The sequence below is a fragment of the Pseudopipra pipra genome, chromosome 15, assembly GCF_036250125.1.
Source record: "Pseudopipra pipra isolate bDixPip1 chromosome 15, bDixPip1.hap1, whole genome shotgun sequence".
In the NCBI taxonomy this organism is placed as follows: domain Eukaryota; kingdom Metazoa; phylum Chordata; class Aves; order Passeriformes; family Pipridae; genus Pseudopipra; species Pseudopipra pipra.
Window position 1 is genome coordinate 2655149 of NC_087563.1, and position 18158 is coordinate 2673306.

Genomic DNA, 18158 nt, shown 5'->3' on the forward strand with positions numbered 1-18158 from the left:
CCCTTGGGTGTGGGGAAGGGGCTGTAGCTATGGACACCACCATCTCCTCAGTCATGACCCACAGCCATGTCACCCTCCACTCAAAGGCCTGGAGGACCAGAGGATGGGGGTGCCCCAAAAGCAGCCCTAGGGGACATAAGATTTGGGGTGCCCCAAGACCATCCCCACTGCTGGAGCCAGGCTGGGGTTGATCCCTCCCACCCCCACCAGAAGCAGCAGAAATGGGATGGACAGGCCCCATCCGTGCCTCCCTCCTCCCACTGGAATAAACACCACTTATTCAGAAGAAACCATTTTATTATTTTTTTTTCCCAAAGAAAAAAAGCAATATAAATATTAGAGTATAAAACTTGCGTGTAACACATCGACATTGGTCTATATGGGTATAAGAAGGATATAAGCATATATATAATATATAAGTATAATTCAATATTAGACACATTGAAAGGGCAAATGTGTTTTCATTTCACGTACACTCGGAGCACAGACCACATGGAAAGAAGATACAGAGAAAATTGAAAATACTGATGTCCACAAGTTAGTTACTGCAATTAAAAATAACACGCCACTAAATACACAACACTCACTACGCTACCTCAGATTGCAGATTAAAAAGAAAATATAAAGACTACGATTCAGCTACAGCATTTCTAGAGGGAAGGGGGGGCAGGTGGCAGCTGCAGGGGACAGGGTGGGAACCGCTCCCAGTGCAGCCAGAGCTGGAGGTGGCTGGATCCGGATGAGACACGGAGGATGCTCCTGCTGCCCTGGGTTTGGGGAGGGGGCTGGGGTAGGGTGAGCCTGGCTGAGAGGGCTGGATCTGCTCGGGTGAGTTACGTGTTAGTGATTAAAAAAGGAAAAAAACAACACACACCCCCTGGGAAACTCGGTGCGGCCCCTTCCTGGCCACCCCACAGCCCCTCTCCTCACTCTGGCTACACAAAGCCCCCCTCTGCCTCCCTGGAGGGCTCAGAGCTGCTTTGCTATGGGAAGCTGGCCTGGTGCAAGGATGATGGGCGTGTGGAGAAACTTTATTCCTCATCCTTTGATTCTCTCCATGGGGTGGAAAGCCCAAAGCCAGCGGGAGCATCACTTATTCCAGGCTGGCCCTACACGGTCCCATTTGACACTCCCTCAGTTATTGCCCCCAGTTTTGCAGCATCACCCCCTGCTTTTGGGTCCCTTCTCTGAATCTGGTCCCCAAACGCCACCAAAACAACCATCACTTACTCAATCACCAACTCTGCACCAAAGCCATGCACGGGCAGCTCTGCGGATCCCGCCCCTTCGGGCGAGACCCCCCGAAACAACCGCCTTATAAAAAACTGCCTTATTACCCCAAATTACCTTCTGGGGCCCAAACAAGAAGCAAGGAGTTTCCCCACCCCGCCTGACCCACCCCACCCCCTCCCACCCCTTCCCCCCGAGGCAGCCCCGGCGCGGGGGCTCGGGCGGCTGCCGGCGCGTTCACACCACGCTGCGTGGGCATGCGAGGACTCCTCCGGGTCCGTGTGGAGCTACTGCGCTAGTGCAGGTGGGAGGTGAGGGACGTGCATGCAGACACTGTGCAGAGACGGGAAGCGTCGTCCCCGGGTGTCCCCTGGGGCGGGGGACCCGGCCGGGCACCCGCCCGGCCGCAGGGGAGCGAGGCTCTCTTAGCCTTAATTCCATAAGAACATCGACTGTACATATAAATATTTACTGCAAAGAAGGTTTGAGATGTGTCTGCTCTTCGGAGACCCCTAGAACCGCCGGGGCAGCTGCCGCACACCTCGGCAACGCTCCTTATCCAATTCCCTGCCTCTCAGACATCGGGAGGGCTTTTTACTTTCTCATATTTCAGGCCATTAGTGGTTACACTTTAAAAAAAACCCCAAATAAACAAAAAAAATGTTTAGGATGCAGCTTTGCCATATTCCCTTTGATTCATGCAATATAAACACTTGGTTTTTTTTTTTTTTCTGGGTGACAGGTAAGCAGGAACTGAAGCACTCCCTACCAACTTCCAAATTCCAAAATCCATCACTATCATTATCTGGGGCAGGGCGGGGGGGGTGAATTTTATGAATGGAAAATTTGAGAGCGAAGAACTGGAGCGTGGGCTCTAAGCTAAGAACTTCCTTTTCCATTCCAAACAAAAAAATGATTGAAGGGCTACATAAATTAAAAGATCCACGTTAAAATTATTTACATTGGGCAAAGCCGAGCACAAAGCCTCGGACTACCTGGGAGCAAATCGGATCCAAAGACGTGGCAAAAGACCTTCCGCCCTTGCATATTCTAACACCCGAGGGATCGTATAAAACATTATTCACAGGGCACTTGTTTGTGTTCGGTTGAGCTTCCAGATTGGTTTCCATCACGAGGTCTAAGAGCAGCGAGTCCCTGCTCCCAGACCTGATGATGACGAGATACATTCGCAGCATTTCCTACTTTTGCATCACAAAAAAAAAAATAATAAAAAAAAAAATAAAAAATTCACATTCGTCCTCCGGCCTGGGCTGTGGGGTTTTTTTTGGGGGGGAGTGCTGGAGCCGGCTGCCCTGTAGCTCTAAGGTCTCCTTCTTCTTCTTCTTTTCTACTTCTTCTCCTTCTTCCCGGATTTCTTCTTGTTGCCCGCGGCGGGGGCGGCGTTCTTGGCGTCGCGCTTGCCGGCGGCGTTGGTGAGGGTGGCGTTACTGCCCGGGATGTAAACGTTCTGCCGGTAGTCGGGGACGTGCTGCAGGGTGAACTGGGGGCCGTAGCGGGCGCTCAGCCCCATCGTGCCATTCCCGCCGCCCAGGGTCGAGTTGCCATCAGCAGCTTCTGTGGGGAACGCCAGAGGGAGGGGGCAAAGAGGAGGGCACGTTGTTAAAGCCGGTCGGAGCCCACCCCGAGCCCCGGCAGCCCCCCCGGGGCATCAAAGTGCCAAACCCACACCTGGGTGCCTCCAACCATCGCACCGTGCGTGCCGGGGAGCGCGGCACAGACACCCCCCGCCCCCCCGAAAGCGCCCAGGCATGTTGTGCAGCCGCAATCGGTGGTAATGCATTAAGGGAAATCCGATATTTATTTATTTTTCCGCCGCGTTTAAAGCCCTGCCCCCGGTGTTTCTCCGGCCAGGTTTATTCAGGGAGCAGGGCGCGGGAGAGGAGAAAGACAATCTCTCCCCTGCAATACCGCCCAATGGCTCTAGGAAGCCGAGCACGAAGGAGATCCGTGCCAGAGAGCGGCTGATGGTCCAGGTCTGGGGGCAGGGGGAGGGGAAGGCAGGTTCGTTCCTGTCGCTATGCAAAGCTCCAGCACGGAGAGAGAGAAAGCAGGAGCGGGGAGGGGCTCAGGGCCCCCCCGGGATGCCGGGGCTCTGCTGGATGGTGGAGGCCAGATGGAGGTGGGGGATGCGTGAGGCAGGGGCAGAAACGAGCAGGGGGGGATGGTAAAGCTCAAGTGATGCTGTTGCCATGAGCTGCTGCATGATCTGCTCCGGTGCAGCTGCCTGTGCATGGCTCGGGGGGGGATCCTTGCACAGCCCTGCTCAGAAATGATTTGCTAAAACCCAGTCTCTGTATCAGAGGTTCCCATCTCAGCCCTTAAGTGCCTCATGCTCATGGCTAAGGACAGGCTCTCCTGGGAGGCTGGAGAGACCCAGCAAGGCCACCCAAAGAGCCCAAGGCAGAGCCCAGGGGTGCTGCTCCCCCCTTTAACAGGCAGAGACACTGCAGGAATAAAGAAAAACAACGAGCAGAGGTGGTGGGCTGGTCCCCTCGTGTTTCTCCTCACTCCAGATCAGCTCTGTGCACGTCTCTGTGTTGCTTTTGCTTTTCCCTAAGCAGATGGGGGTGACTAAGCCAAGCAGAAAGCTGGACAAAAAGCTGGCCCACATCCCACCAGCCCCCTGAAACATGGCTGTGTACACATTCCCTCGCAGGGGTCAGAAGTATGAAGCAACTGCAGTTTGAAAAGTTACAGCTGCTCTGCTGGAGCAGGAGGAGGGAAAAACACAGCGAGGCCAAAAACAGGCACAGTGTTGTGCACTGGGGTGGGGGGAGGTGGTGCACAAACACAGGGACCCAGCGTGGGGAAATGCCATTTCCCTTTCCCCTGGGGAAGAATTCACTGCAGGAGGATTTTTCCAGAGTCCCCATTAAATGGGTTCCAGACCCAGCAGGCCTTTGAAGACCTTGGGCTGGGGAGATGCATGTCTATAAGCAGGAGCTTAATTCATTAACAACCAACTCAACTCCACACCCACTGGGTGTTACAAATGATCCCCATGGGATGAGAGGACTGAGATGTGCAGGGATTATCTCACAGGTGCACTACAGACTCCAGCCATGATGAAAATTGCTTTTTCTGGACTGTCCCAGCTGGAAACAGCCCAGTTAGAGGCTTGGTGGACTTGGAAACTTTCTCCTCCCCGGGTATTGCTGCCCTGTGGCCATCCCAGATGACCAGGGCTCTGAGCAGGGAGGGGCTGGGGGCTGCCAGCACCATTCAAGTCCTCATGAATTGATTTGCAGTCTCAGCACAGCTTTCACCAGGCAGAAAAAGCCACTGGTGAAATTCCCAGCCTGGCCGTGGGTCCCGGGTAAGGGAGAAGGGCTGTTTCTAGGTAACACTGACATTAAGGCTGAAAAGAGGAGAGAACAGGAACAATAGAGGGTTATAAATGGGCACCGAGGTGCTCTTGCCAAGCAAGGCACTTCAGCTCTTGTTGCTGGAAAGGTCATGCTCAGCCTTCACCAGCAGCCAGACATTGTCCCAAACGGTCCTGAGGAGGAAAACAAGAATTTGGGCTTCAGCAAAAATAACCAGCTCAGGGCTCCATCCCCCAGAGGCAGCCCTGGAGCACGTGCTGCTGCAGCTGCTGGTGGGGCTCTCAGGAGACCCCAATTTAGTGTGTCTGCCCTGCCTGAGGGGGAGAAGGATCTCCTCGGGCTGCCTTTCCATCTGCTCTCCCACCATCTCATGGCACCTCTATAAATTCCCCCTGGAAGCCAGAGTATTTTAAGGACAGGATGTCTGCCCTTTAGTGTCTGGTGTCCTGGAGCATCTGTGCTCCTTGGCATGTCTTAGCAGCTGCTTCTGCCCATTCAGATGGCTAAAAGCACTGGCTTTTCATGTCATTCCCAGCTGCAAGGGAGGAAAATCCAAAGGAAGGATGCCCAGGAAGGGAGACAGAAACCCTACAGGAAGGTCACAGCCCTGTGGGGAAATCAGCTCCCCAGGTACTCTGACTTGGGAGGGTGATTTAACCATTTAATCCTTGGAGGAGATGGATCACACAGGCTTGGGATGGCAGGGCCAGCTCTGCCTCTTGCTGAAGTGAAGGATAACACCTGGTACAGGGTACAGATGCATCCAGGGCATCACTTGTGTCACTGTGTCCCACCTGCCACGACAGAGCTCTAACAGAGAGCTCAGTAAGAGATAAGGATCATTTAAATAGCCAGGAAACATCAGCCAAGGATGGGCAGCACAAAGTTTAATGGGCAATTAGTGCTGCCCCTAAACAAAGCCTGCTCCAATCAACACCATTGCCTTAAAGAGAGAGCAGAAAGAGGGGACAGAGAGCAGGGCTGACATGAAAACACTGTGCTAGTGGAAAAAACTTGTGCTGTGTCCCCATCCATCCATCCAGCACAGAAAGGAACGAGAAAGGGCAAGAAGAGGATGGATAAGGAAAAGCCATTATCTAGAGGATGGATCTGATTTACATCAACCCCCTGGGATGACTGAAGCCGTGGGAGAGGTCAGGGCTGTTTGAGACTCGTGGACTGGGGGAGATTTGCTGAAATGGGGCTCCGGGGGCTCCGTAGAAGCCAGTGCTTAACTTGGAAGGGAACCCCTCAGCTCTGATCCTGAGGACTGCTGGAGCAGCATTTAGAAAAAAACAGCTTTATTTGCCAGCAAGGAAACCGGATCTGGAGGCCCTGGGTGATGATAACCACGTGCAACCCCCAAAGGCTGTTTTTCCATGGTCTTTTTTTCAGAGCAAAGACACATTTTCACGTTGTTTCTTTCCCTTGAGTGTAAACAACTCCCTCGCCTCAGACCTTGGTCCCCTTCCCCAGCCAGGGCAGCTGTCTCCAGGCTGCCTGGTGTCTGAGGAGCAGCAAAGTTCAGCTGCAGCAGCTTTCCAAGAAAGCAACTCCAAAGCCATCCCTCAGATTCCTTCCCTCCCAACAGCTCAAAGGAAACATCCTAAGCATTTTGCACGGGGTTTTAATGGCTGTGCTGTTGCTTCTATTTTTAAATCAAGGGGGGAAAGACTTGGAGGTATTTATAAATAAAGGCTGTATGAAAACCAGCCTCTTTATCTGTGGTGCTGCATGGAGTGATAATTGTACTTGTTTTATTCAAAGCCATGGAGACTGTGGGTGTGTGGGAACACCCTCCCTGCCCACCACTTCCACACAGCCATAAACCAGAACAAACCGACCCAAAATGACCCCAAACCACCCCCCTGTGACTACAACTGCAAAGAGGCAGCAGCAGCCAGTGGGGAAAACCTCTGTGAGTTCATGGCTCAGCAGAGGAACCCAGGGGCTCCTCTGGACACAAGGTTTGTTGGGAATACTGACTCAGGCATTTACTGTTTCCCTGGCCCTGCCACATGCAGAACATCCAGCCTTTCTACCTCCTCACCTCACAGCAAGTTGCAACACAGCAGTTTCATTTAGCGTGACCTTCTGGAACCAGGTAGTTTATAAAAGATCACCTCAAGACTGGCTCTCTCGTGTAACAAAACCACATCATGAGCCAGGTGACATTCTGCCCACTACATGGGAAATAAAGTTTGAGTGGAAGAGGTGTCTCTGTCTACAGCAATCTGCCTGAATCTGACCCCCTTCTTTGCAGTGCTTTCCCACCAGCTTTGGGATCTGTTGAAGAAGGACTCTTGAAGCCAGACAAACCAATCCCACCAGCATTTTATCTACCAGCATGAACCCGAGATGCCCCTGCAAGAGCAAGTGTCGTGGTTTTCCCACCCGTGATGGACACCAACCGTTTGCTGAAGCCAGGATCATGGCTTGGAGCACCTCCGTGTCAAACTGGTTGTTGGGCCAGGCTCCAGCTTCCTCTCCATTCTGGGAGCTTTGGGAAAAGAAAACAAACAGCAAGTTACTGCAGTTCAGTCTGGAGGAGAGGGTTTGTCCACTGCATGCTTCAAACCCTTCTATTAAATAAAACTCAGGAGTCAAGAGCCTTTCAGAGGTGTCCATCCCTCACTGGGCTTTTGAAGAATAACCACAAAAAGCACTTGGGGACTCAGTGATGCTTCCAGCAACACCCACCTAACTCCTGCTGACTTCAGAGGCTACAGCCAGCACCTCCTCACCTCAAAATCCCACCAACACAGAATCAGAGAATCACAGAATGGGTTGGGTTGGAAGTGAACTAGAAGATCATCTAGTTCTGACACCCCTGCCAAGGGATATTATGTAATCCCTTCCCAAAAATATACTGCAATATCATAAAAATTGCTGTCCTAAATCCCCAGAGGTGTATGCACCCTTGTACAACCAGATCCTCTGTTCCTCTTGCAGGCCATGGGAGTGGATGCACCTTTCAGGCTACAGCTCCATTCTGCAGCTTCGTTTGTAAGACAGAGGGTGAGAAAAACCCGTGGCATGGTGGGCTTTGGGATCATCATGGAGCCAGCTGCCCAGCACCACAGAAGGTGCTCTGAACAGAGTCCAAGATCAGCTGCCAGCTCTGCAGAGCTGGCACCAAACAGTGCTGGGGAGGCTGGAGCAACAGGGAGAGGAGAGAAGGGAAGTGGGCACCTGCCTTGTTTCCCTGGGACTGGCTGATGGGGGTGCTGAGCATCACAGATCCGCCTGGGAAAACTCAGGGGATGCTGTCAGGCTTTGGCTAAGGAGGTTTTGTGACTGAGGTTACAATCAGCAGTCTGTGTGCAGTCTAACAAGCCCTGCTTTCATCTTTGCCAGGTGTCAGCTGTGCTCAGCCACTGCTCACTGGTCAGGGTTGAGCTCACAGGGCCCCTCCAGAGCCTCCACGCTTCCTAAACATCTCACCAGCTTCCTGGGTCCCCCTCTGCTCTGTCCCTGAGTGACCTCATCGCTCACAGCACCTCTCCCTCCTCTCCCAGCTCAGTGCTCTGATCACCTACAGCTCTTGCCACCTACTGGGATGCCAAGATTTGCCCCTTGGCTGTGTGCTGGCTCCCTTGGAATGAGGGCTGCTGTGCTCTTGCAGCTGGGAGCTCTCCTGAAGTGAGATGGGGGGCACTGGAAAGCCCATTTCCCAGGAAAGAGTTCAAACCACCAGGCTACAGGGCATGGAAGTGGCCTCCTCCACTGCTGTAGTCCCAGCCTTTATGCCCAGGAGCTGCCAGACCCTGAAGCACTGCTCAGACCCAATGCCCTGCTCAGACCCCAAAACCCTACTCAGGCCCTCAATTCCTGCTCAGACATGCTCAAGAAGCTGACACCCCCAGCTCTGGGATCTCCTGCCTGAGTGCTCAGCACCCCACATGTTGCAAATGCCAGCACGGGCAGTGTTGGTGCCAACTCAGTGCCATGTGCTGGGCAGCAGATGGGCTCCTCACTGCCATGCTGAGCACCCCACTGCCCGAGTGCCCCTGCTGCCTGTGCCTGCTGCAGCCCTCACACACAGAACAGGCTCAATATGGACACTTTGGAATTGGGATGCACCCACAGGCACATTCTTGGAGGTTGTGTCTGCCACAGTGACCTTGCAGTGTGGGCAGCTCCGTGCCCAGCTGCATCAAAGCTCTGCAAGGAGAGAAGCCTTGAATGCACACAAGCTTTCCCTGCCCCTGTGAAATTCTTCCCTTTGAGGGTGGTGAGGCCCTGGCACAGATTTCACAGAGAAGCTGTGGCTGCCCCATCCCTGGAAGTGTCCTAGGCCAGGTTGGACGGGGCTTAGAGCAAGCTGGGCTAGTGGAAGGTGTCCCTGCCCCTGGCAGGGGGATTGGAGGAGATGATCTTTAAGATCCCTTCCAACCCAAAGCATTCTGGGATTCTATAATATATGTTCAAACCCCCTTTGAAACACAATATCCGACTGTAAGGATGGGGGGGGGCTGTCACAGGTACTCTGTGGAAAATCTGGTCTTCAGCAACTTGTCCAAAGACATGCAGGACCTGTGCCAGGACCACACACCACCTTCTGTATCCCCTGGGGATCCATCCCCAGCCGCTGTGCTCACACCCGTCCATCTCCAGAGGATGCAAATAACCACTAATGTAGCAGAAGCTGCCCCGGCACGACCCTGCCAGCAGCATCACTCCTGAAATACCTGCTGTCTGCCGCATCCCAGGGCGTCCTGAGCACTATTTATATCCCTCCTGAGTGCCGTGTGTGGTGGCACAGTTTCAAGGAGGCCAGAAATGAGGCGTGCCTGCCTCCCAGATCGATCCCAGCGCCTGCGTGCCGGGGGTGCTGAGGCTCCTCGGCTGTGGGTCCCTCTGCCCTGCCCTCAGTGTCCTGCCAGTGCCATGCAGGCAGTGAGGACAAGGTGGGGACAGCCCTGGGGCTGCAGTGACCTGTTAATGTCACAAACGGGGCTGGGAATAGAGCCCTGGGCGAGATCCAATGAAGGGCTTAGGAACCTGCACTCCGTGGCAAAGCACAACTCATTCAGCCACAAGTCAACCCCAGCAGCTCCTGGCCCCCCTCCCCCGTTGGAAGCCGAAGTTCCCAGGCTTTTCAGGGCTGCAGGAAAGCTGTCCAGAAACTACCCTGAGCCTCCTAGGTGCTGGTCCTGGCTCTGGGAGCTTCCCCAGTATGATGGTGGCACCCAGGGATGAGGGAAGAGAAAGCAAAAGGAAGTGCCAAATACATTTTGGGATTTTTGTGACTGTAACATTCCGGTGGTTTGAACTCTGTTTTGAAATTAGAGGCCCAAGTTCAACTCTCTCTTTGATGTGGCATCACATTTTCCACCTCCCAAAAGACTTCTCTCCCCTCCCACCCCTCCTTCAGGCACCAGGCTCCCCTGGACAGAAGTTCTTCCTGCCTCCTGCCAAAGCCACGCTCTGTGCCCTACGACAGTGGGAATGCACGGGGGGAAAGGCTCACTCTGTGCTCAGGGCATTCACCTGCACCAGGACCCCAGACCTCATTAAGCTCCCTCACCAGCTGGTCCTCACTCCCCCACCACAACAGCCTTGGCCCCAGGGCTGTATGCAGGCACAGACAGGAGAGCTGGCACCACTGAGCACCACACTTGGGCAGGGCTGGGTTGGAAAGGCAGGGATGAAGGGGGGTGGTTGGTCCCTGCAGCCTGAGAGGGGCTCAGGGACACGGCCCAACCCCTCCAGTGCACAGCACAGGGGGAGCAGCAGCACCAAGAAATGTGTGAATTTTGCTCAAGGTGTTCTGAGCTCTTGGGTTAGAGTTGTGTGCCCCAGGGAGGGGTGGCTGTGCATCACCAGCCAGCTCAGGTCACCTCCAGAGGATGGGCAGCATTTCAGACCTGCTGTGAACTTCTGTGATGAGCTTGTCTGGTCCCTGTGTTATGTCAATACCCCACTGTGAGGCGGACAGACAAAGCCCTACATCCCCTTACTGTCCTGTGGGATCACAAAATCAGACTGGAGAGGGACATGAATCATAGAATCCTACGATGATTTGGGTTGGAAGGGACCTTAAGGATCATCTAGTGCTCCCAGCTCTCACACTTCCAAGCTGAAGGAGCTCTCTCAGCCTCTCCCCCCCTTCCTTGGGCTCCAGTGCTCGGATCAGTTTGGTGGCTCCCACATGGCCCTGTTTTTGTTGCAGTGGGGAGCCCAAAGCTATGCCCAAAAGTGGGCACAGTGCTCCAGGTGTGGACCTGTGAGTGCCAAATTGAAGGCAACCATCTCTTTTCTTGACCTGCTGGCTACAACCTTACCAGTAAACCCAGCCAGTCTCCATCACAGCAAGGGTGCACTGGTGACTCATGTTCAAGCTGACAGCCCCCACATCCTTTTCTGCAACCTTCCTGCACCCAGTGCTCCCAAATTCAGCACAAAGAGCCCCAAAGCTGTGTGCCTGCTCCCCATGACGCCACGCAGAAAAGCTATTTTAGAAATGCCTTAGAGTTGCAAAAAAATGGTATTGAGCTCATTTCTCTAAGCAGGAAATTCAAGTGCCTCAATTACTTGCAGTGCAATCATCCAGAATTCAGAGGCACAGAAAAAAAAAATACAAGGGCTGTAATCTAAAAACACCCAAAAATAACTTCTCACAGTGGAAAAGGCACACAGCTGATGGCCAGACCTGGCTGTTTTCCATGACTATAGGATGGGGTTGTGAGTCACAGCTGTGAATCACTGATTCAACAGAAGGCAGCCTGCCCTGCCCTGCTTCCCTTTCCTGGGGTGGGCAGACCCCAGAACCCCCCCTTCTCACACTGCTCCCCACTCAGCTGCAGCCTTGGATGCTGCTGCAGGGAGCCTGCCCGGAATGGGAGGGCTGATTCCTATGGAAATGACTCCAAGGACTCGCTGTTTTTAATACAAATGCCATTGACTCAATAGGGTGTTTTTTTTTCTAAAAACCCATCCCCCATGGGATAGATTTTTTTTTCTCTGTTCAGTTCTACTCCACACTTCAAAGCTCAGAAAAGAGCTGGCTTTCATTTTCGGGAACGCTTCCAGCATAGCCAGAGCTGGAGAGGAGGAATCAAATCCATATTTGAGACAAACCCAGGGGTGCAGCATCTTAAGGGGCTCAGGGGCTCTGGTGGAGACAGAGCTGTGTCAGCAGAGGCAGGTACAGCCCAGGCACAACCTGCACATGCCTTCAATAAACGTGGCTACATGGAAATCAGGGAACACCGAGACAAAAGGCTTATGTGGAGGCCCTGACACAGCCCCACTGCATCCATCCTGCATCCCAACACCGCCCCATTACTGAGGGCTCTCACAAGCACCCCCCTGATGGGTGCACCTGGGTGATTTGCTGATCATCTATTTTGCAGCACCCTCAGCCATCAGGTCCCTTTTTATCTTCCACTTCCAGCAGGGAATTATTCCACTTTGGGCACGGAATTATTCATTTCCTTGCAGGGTTGCCATGGAGCTCGTCACTATGGCAGCCAAAGGCCTTGCAAACATTTATTTGCACAACCGCCCCATGGATTCCTGAAAAATTGTTTTCCTTGCTCTGCAGCTGGTAACACGAGCCAGTAGCAGTGCCACAACAAACTGGAAAAGTTTATTCATGCCAGAGCAGTGCTGTAAGAGCCCCAAGGGACGCAGAGGGCAGCTCAGTGCCCTGCAGACCAGACCCTGGCACTCTGAGACGTCTGGCAGGGCTGTGGGCAGTGCTCGGGCTGGGGATTTTCCCGGGACACCCTCAGCATCCTCCCTTCTCTCTTATTTGGGGCTGTCTGGCTCCTATGGCAGTGGCTCTCCAGCCAGCCCCTCCCAAACCCCACGAGAAGCTGCTCCCAGGCTTCCCCACTCCAGGGAGGAGTGACTGGGATTTACTTCTCCTCCCAGTCTCTCCCCTTTTCACTCCCATTTGCACCCCAGCTCCGGATGCTGCTCCCACCCTCCCATCACCTCCCCCAGACATCCTGCCCTCCCCTTCTCATCCACTTCCCAGAGCCAGAGGTACATTCAAGCCCACTCCTCCAGCCCCATTCCCAGGCAGTACCTGCTCCCCCCAGGCTGCCCCCCTGTCAGAGCCCCCCTGCACTGCTCTTTCCTCTCTCCCAGCTTCCTCCAAGCTGTCCCCATCCCCCCCTGCTGCCTCCCACACACAGCTCCAGCCGGAGGCAGCAGCAGCAGTAAAATCTCAGCCTGCATGTTCCCAGGCTGGCCAAGTGACAAGTGAGAGGGAACAGAGCCGGCCCTGCTGGTGCTGAGCCTGAGCTGCACTCAAGGCATGTGGGGACACAGCCCCTGGCTGGGGACACAGCCCCGGCGAGCATCCCTCTGTCCTGCTTCCCATGGCAGCATCCCCCAGCCCACCACCCTCCCCCAGCCTCTGAAAAAAACGGAGTCAGCTCCAAAATTGCCCCAGTTTCCCGTCCTTTCCCCTTCCCTGACAGAGGATGCTGCCAGCCCTTCCCCCACGCTCCCCCGGCTCCACACATTCCCATCCACTTCTGTAATGCAATTACAGGGGCTGGAGAGAGCCTGGAGGAGGCCCAGCTTTAAGATCGTGACTTTGCAAAGATGGGACTGAAAACGTTAGTGGGGAAGTGTGTGTGTGTGTGGGGGGGAATATTTCCAGCCTCCTAAAGCACGGCAGAGTCTTTACTTCCAGCCAGTGGAGCTGCTGGGATGTACCTGCTCTGCTGGATGGAGGCAGAACAAAAGCCCACAATGTCTCTAAAAGGAGGACCAAGGCAGGGTCCCCCCTCCTGGGGACCCTCGTGAAGGAGATGGAGCTGAGATCAGTCATTATTTCCCCTGGGCCATCCTACAGCCACCAGTGTCCCAAACCCGCCAGGAAGGATATTTTGAGAGATTCTTTGGAAAGGTTGTTGTGCCTGTTTGTTGGATCCATCGGCTCTGCAGCCAGCCATGGCACGTGCTCAGCTGTGCAGGAAGCAGATGGAGGGAGAAAAATTAAACTAATACATGTAGCACCTGTTAAATTACCTAAAATAGCATTTCTATGCATAAAACCCCGATGATGAAACTCCTGATATTCTGAGGGCTCTCCAGAATGAGAAATGCATCCCAATTGCTTGGATATTTCCCTTTCTCCATAAAAGATTTTACAGCTTTTGCCCCACTTGGCAGGATCTGGATGGCTCAGACTTCAATGGCCATGACAAATGTAGATAAAGGGATTATGGGCCCAGGATGGTCAATGAGGGACAGAAACAAAGGGAAGAAAACACTCAGCTGAAAAGGGCTACGTGATGTAGAAAGAAGCCCAAATACCGAATCTGCTGAGATTTGGGCTGTTAATAGACAAAAGGGTGGAGCCTGCAAGCAGGAGTGCTCACAGGTGGTATGGGGGACCAGCTCTGGGGTCTCTTGAATGTGGAAGGGGAGGTGGGGTTGGGACCAGGACATATCACCACAAAACCTTTAGCTTCCAGTCCCAGGATCAGCTCAGCTCCGTAGGAAGAGGGGGAAGGAGAGCAGTTATCCAGAGACAAGTCCTGCTCCCAGCATCAAAACAGCTCCTGCCTGTCCCAGCACCCCAAATCCACTCCAACACTGCACCACGAGGCTGCAGCCCCTGCTCAGACCAAAGCCAGGCTCTGAGCAGCCTCACAGTCCTTTAAAGCAGCGTTTTCTCTGCAGTGTTTGACAGGAAACCCCAGTCACAAAATCACAAAATTGTTTAGGCTGGAAAAGTCCTCTAAGATTGAGTTCAACCATTAACCCAGCACTGCCAAGGCCACCACTAAACCTTGTCCCCAGATGCCACATCCACGTAGCTTTTAAATCCCTCCAGGGATGGTGACTCACCACTGCCCTGGGCAGCTGTGCCAGTGCCTGACCACCCTTTCAGGGAAGAAACTTTCCCTAATATCCAACCTAAACCCTCCCTGGTGCAACTTGAGGCCGTTTCTTCTTGTCCTGTTGCTTGTTACCTGCAAGAAGAGACCAACCCCCACCTGGCTGCACTCTCCTGTCAGAGAGTTTTAAAGAATTATAAGGTCTCCCCTGGGCCTCCTTTTCTCCAGGCTGAGCACCTCCAGCTCCCTCAGCTGCTCCTGATGCTCTAGACCCATCCCCAGCTCTGTTCCCTTCTCTGGACATGCTCCAGCCCCTCAAAACAATGACCCTCTGAGTGGTCTTCAACCTTTCCTGTTTCAGGACCCACCAGGGCAACACCAAACTTTACAGATACAACCATCTGGCTGTTGTTTCTGTGGCTCCCTCCGAGCTGTTTGCTGAGCAAGTCACACAAACAGGCTGGGGGCTGCATCATCAGGCATGAACAACCACTTCAAACACTCCCCAAAAAGGCAAGTTCTCTCTCCCAGGCTCCCCAGGAGCTGGTGATTTGAGCTCCACAACCCCAGAGGCTTTGGCAGGGGGGAAAACCCTCCCTTCAGAGCCGAGCTCCTTCACTGGCACAACTCCTCCTGCACTCAGAGATCCACAGCCCCACAAAGCACAGCAGCTCTCAGTCTAGGAGAGCACTGTCAGTTTGATTATGGCTGTTCCCCCACATGACCTCACAGGGATCTCCAGAGGCTGCTGTGATTTTTCAGGCTGCAGAGCTCCACTCACACCTTCCCAAGGCCTTGGGGTGGCAGTTTAGAGCAGCCCCACACTCCACATGCTGCAGGAGCTGTGGAGGAGTCACTAAACACTCAACACTAAACAGGCAGGCAAAAACAACCCAGTCAGAAGAAGCAGGAATTTCAGCCCAAAGACCTTTCTAATTCACCAGCAAAACATGTGGAACCACACCAGGCAAAGCAAACACCACTGCTGGCTTCAACCCTTGGGTGCATTTGGGATGGAAACCTGAGGATTATAATTAATTCCTAAACTTCCCACAGTGGCCATTCTCTCTGCTGCTCCTCTTGCCCCCCCAATGAGAAGCTGCAGCTTGTCCAGCACCTCTGCCTGGCATATGCCCTGGCATGTTTCCACGTGTTTTCCATGAATGAGCAGAAGGTAAAGGTTCAGCAGAAGGTAAAGGGTTCAGTGTTTACCTGGACAGCCCCACTGGTGGCCCTGTGCATGTGCTTTGGAGTAAACATTTCGCTTGCTGCTGGCTCCACTAGAACACAACACAAACTCACAGCTTAAATTCCTAGAGGTTTACAACACCCACAGACATCCCTGTGGCTCCTGGGTTAGCAAGTGTTTATTTTTAGGAAGGATGTGGGTAAAGCCTGAAGTTGTGGCCAGTTGTCTCTGTGCTGGGTATCCACCCCCGTGCTGTGTAAGCCCACGAACATCCCTGTCTCCCTCTGTCTCATCCTCTGGTTCCAGTTGCTGCCTGCTCTGTGATGTCCCACCCAGACATGTAGGACATCCTGAGCACCCCAAAACCACACCACAATCCCCCCCTTGGTGTTACTTGCTTTGAGCCCCAAGAATGCTCCTGAGAGCTTCTTGGGATGCCTTTACTCCCCTCCCTGTCTCCCAGCACACACAGGCAGGCTGTGGTTAGTCCTGCAAGACCAACTCCTGGAGTTCTTGCATGAAAACAAAATAAAGAATGAAAAAAAAATCCCTCTTTTCCTTCCCAGCTCTCCTGTGGGCACTGCTGCAGCATCTCCACTATCAGCCCCAAACCCCTTGGGCGTGGGGGGAAATGATGGATGGGGTCAGACAAAGCAGCTGAGATGCTGCTTAATGAGCAAGTGAAGTGAACATCACTATTGGCTGTGTTCAGCCTGGGAGGGGAAGCCTGGCCAGCAACAGCTTTGGGAAGCATTAACAAAGGGAGATTCAGGATTGGAGAAGATAAAGTAGAAGGGGGTGTGAAATGGCACTCTGTATCTGCTTTACATGCTTTGCTCCTCCCTCCCCTGGGCTTGCTAGGGATATTCACACAGCTTCCCACCTCCTGTGAGTCCCTTGCCACAGTCTCTGGGTGTCTTCTGCCCGGGGTCTCCTTCCAGCCTGTCCATACAGCCCAGAATCGTCCTCACTCCTCCCACAAGATGCCCAGGACATACCGGCTCTTCCCACCCTCCTGTGCCCACCTGTGACCGACACAGAGCCCTCCCCGCTCCTCCAGGAAGGAAATCCTGACTTCAGCCAGGTGTTTTCCTGAACAAACCATCACACAGAGATCAAAACAAAGAGCAGCTGGGGTCAGGCAAGCACCATGAATGTGCAAGGCACAAAAAAAACAAACCAAAGCAACAAGATGGGTCCCTCGTACCAGTCCCTGTGTTCTCCCCCCATACACGATCCCCCTCCTCGCAGGGAAACCCCACACTGATGACCCCACAGGGATATCCTGCCACGATGCTGGACTGTACATTTACTCCTCATTGGACAATTCATTGTTGTAATCTCCACTTCAGCCACTGATCTGATTTGTCTGGGAGTGGCATCTGCTGCTCGGAATCAGCCTGGACTCATTTGCATTTGCCCAGCGACAGCACGGGTGCTTTGTTTTCTTAGGAAACAAACCACAAACATCATTACATTAGTCTATCCTCCTGTTTTTCCCAAACAAGATTAACTCAGAATTGCTTTGCTCAGGTCTGCCTCCCCACCACATTTTCAGAGCAGACTGTCTGAGCTCCTATTTCCTGAGCATGTGCACCAGAGCTCCTCTCCCGCGTTTCAGAACAAAGAGCAGATTCCCTTTGTTGTCCCGTAGCAACAACGTTCCAGATCAAGAGCCAGTCCCTGTCTTACTGAGCTTTCCCTGTTCTGCCTGGTTCCAGGTGCTCAGAGACATGTGGGATTTGTTTTGATGGGCAGGGCTGTGCTAAGACAGGATTGTTTCTTCTCCAGCTCCCATGGAGACAGCAAGGGAGAAATCCCAACATGGGTTTAAGCTTGCTTTCTGGCTTAGGGTCAGTGCTGGACTCCCTCTGGGATCCATCCAAACCACTGGCCTAAGCTGCTGTGTTTGTATTGCTGTTTAATTTGGGTCAAATAGAGTTAAGAGCACATCACACTTTTTTTCCTTTCAGCTAAGAGGTGGGCTGTGTTCCCCAAGCTCCCAGCAGAGCCCTGCAGTTCAGAGAGCTCATGGTGCTTCAGAGGTTCACCTGTCAGCAGGAGAAGCAGTTGTACAGGATTTAACAGAGAGCAACAGGCTCAGGCAGCTGCCCTTGCCCCCTCTTTAATAACTGTACTACCAACCAGAGCCTGGGGAATTCACACACCAGGCATCAAAACGCAGGGAAGAGCACGGGAAGAGCACAAAGGGGAGTGGGCTGCTTTCCAGGATTTGCCTGTTTGATCACTAGAGAGATGTCAGGGCTGGACACTGAACATATGGGAGCACTTTCTATTTCTATCCTTTAGTACTGTCCCACAGGTTTAGACTAAAAACATCCCCTTGATTTGACTTATAACAGGATGAAAGGAACCGGGGAAAAAACATCAGCAAGAGCTGTTTCGCTGCAGATGGGGACACAGGCAAGTGGGAAAACCAGCAGGGATTCAAATCCACTGAGTTTTTTCAGTTTTTCAGCACCAGCCTGTGCCTGGGCAAAGTCTCTGTCCAAACCCAGGGGTCTAGCCTGTGCTATGGGATCCCCTGCCACAACAGGCACTGACAGGGGACTCTGAGCTCTAGGG

General features: G+C 53.3%; 1 protein-coding gene across 1 annotated transcript in view; it reads right to left on the reverse strand.

The window, feature by feature from the left end:
- Window positions 1–276: 276 nt before the first annotated feature.
- Window positions 277–18158, reverse strand: part of LOC135422809 (uncharacterized) — a 64712-nt gene continuing 46830 nt past the window's right edge. The window contains 2 exon segments of the mRNA XM_064672316.1: window positions 277–2805; window positions 6989–7077. Coding sequence (XP_064528386.1) covers window positions 2579–2805; window positions 6989–7077 — 316 coding nt within the window. The 3' untranslated portion in view covers window positions 277–2578.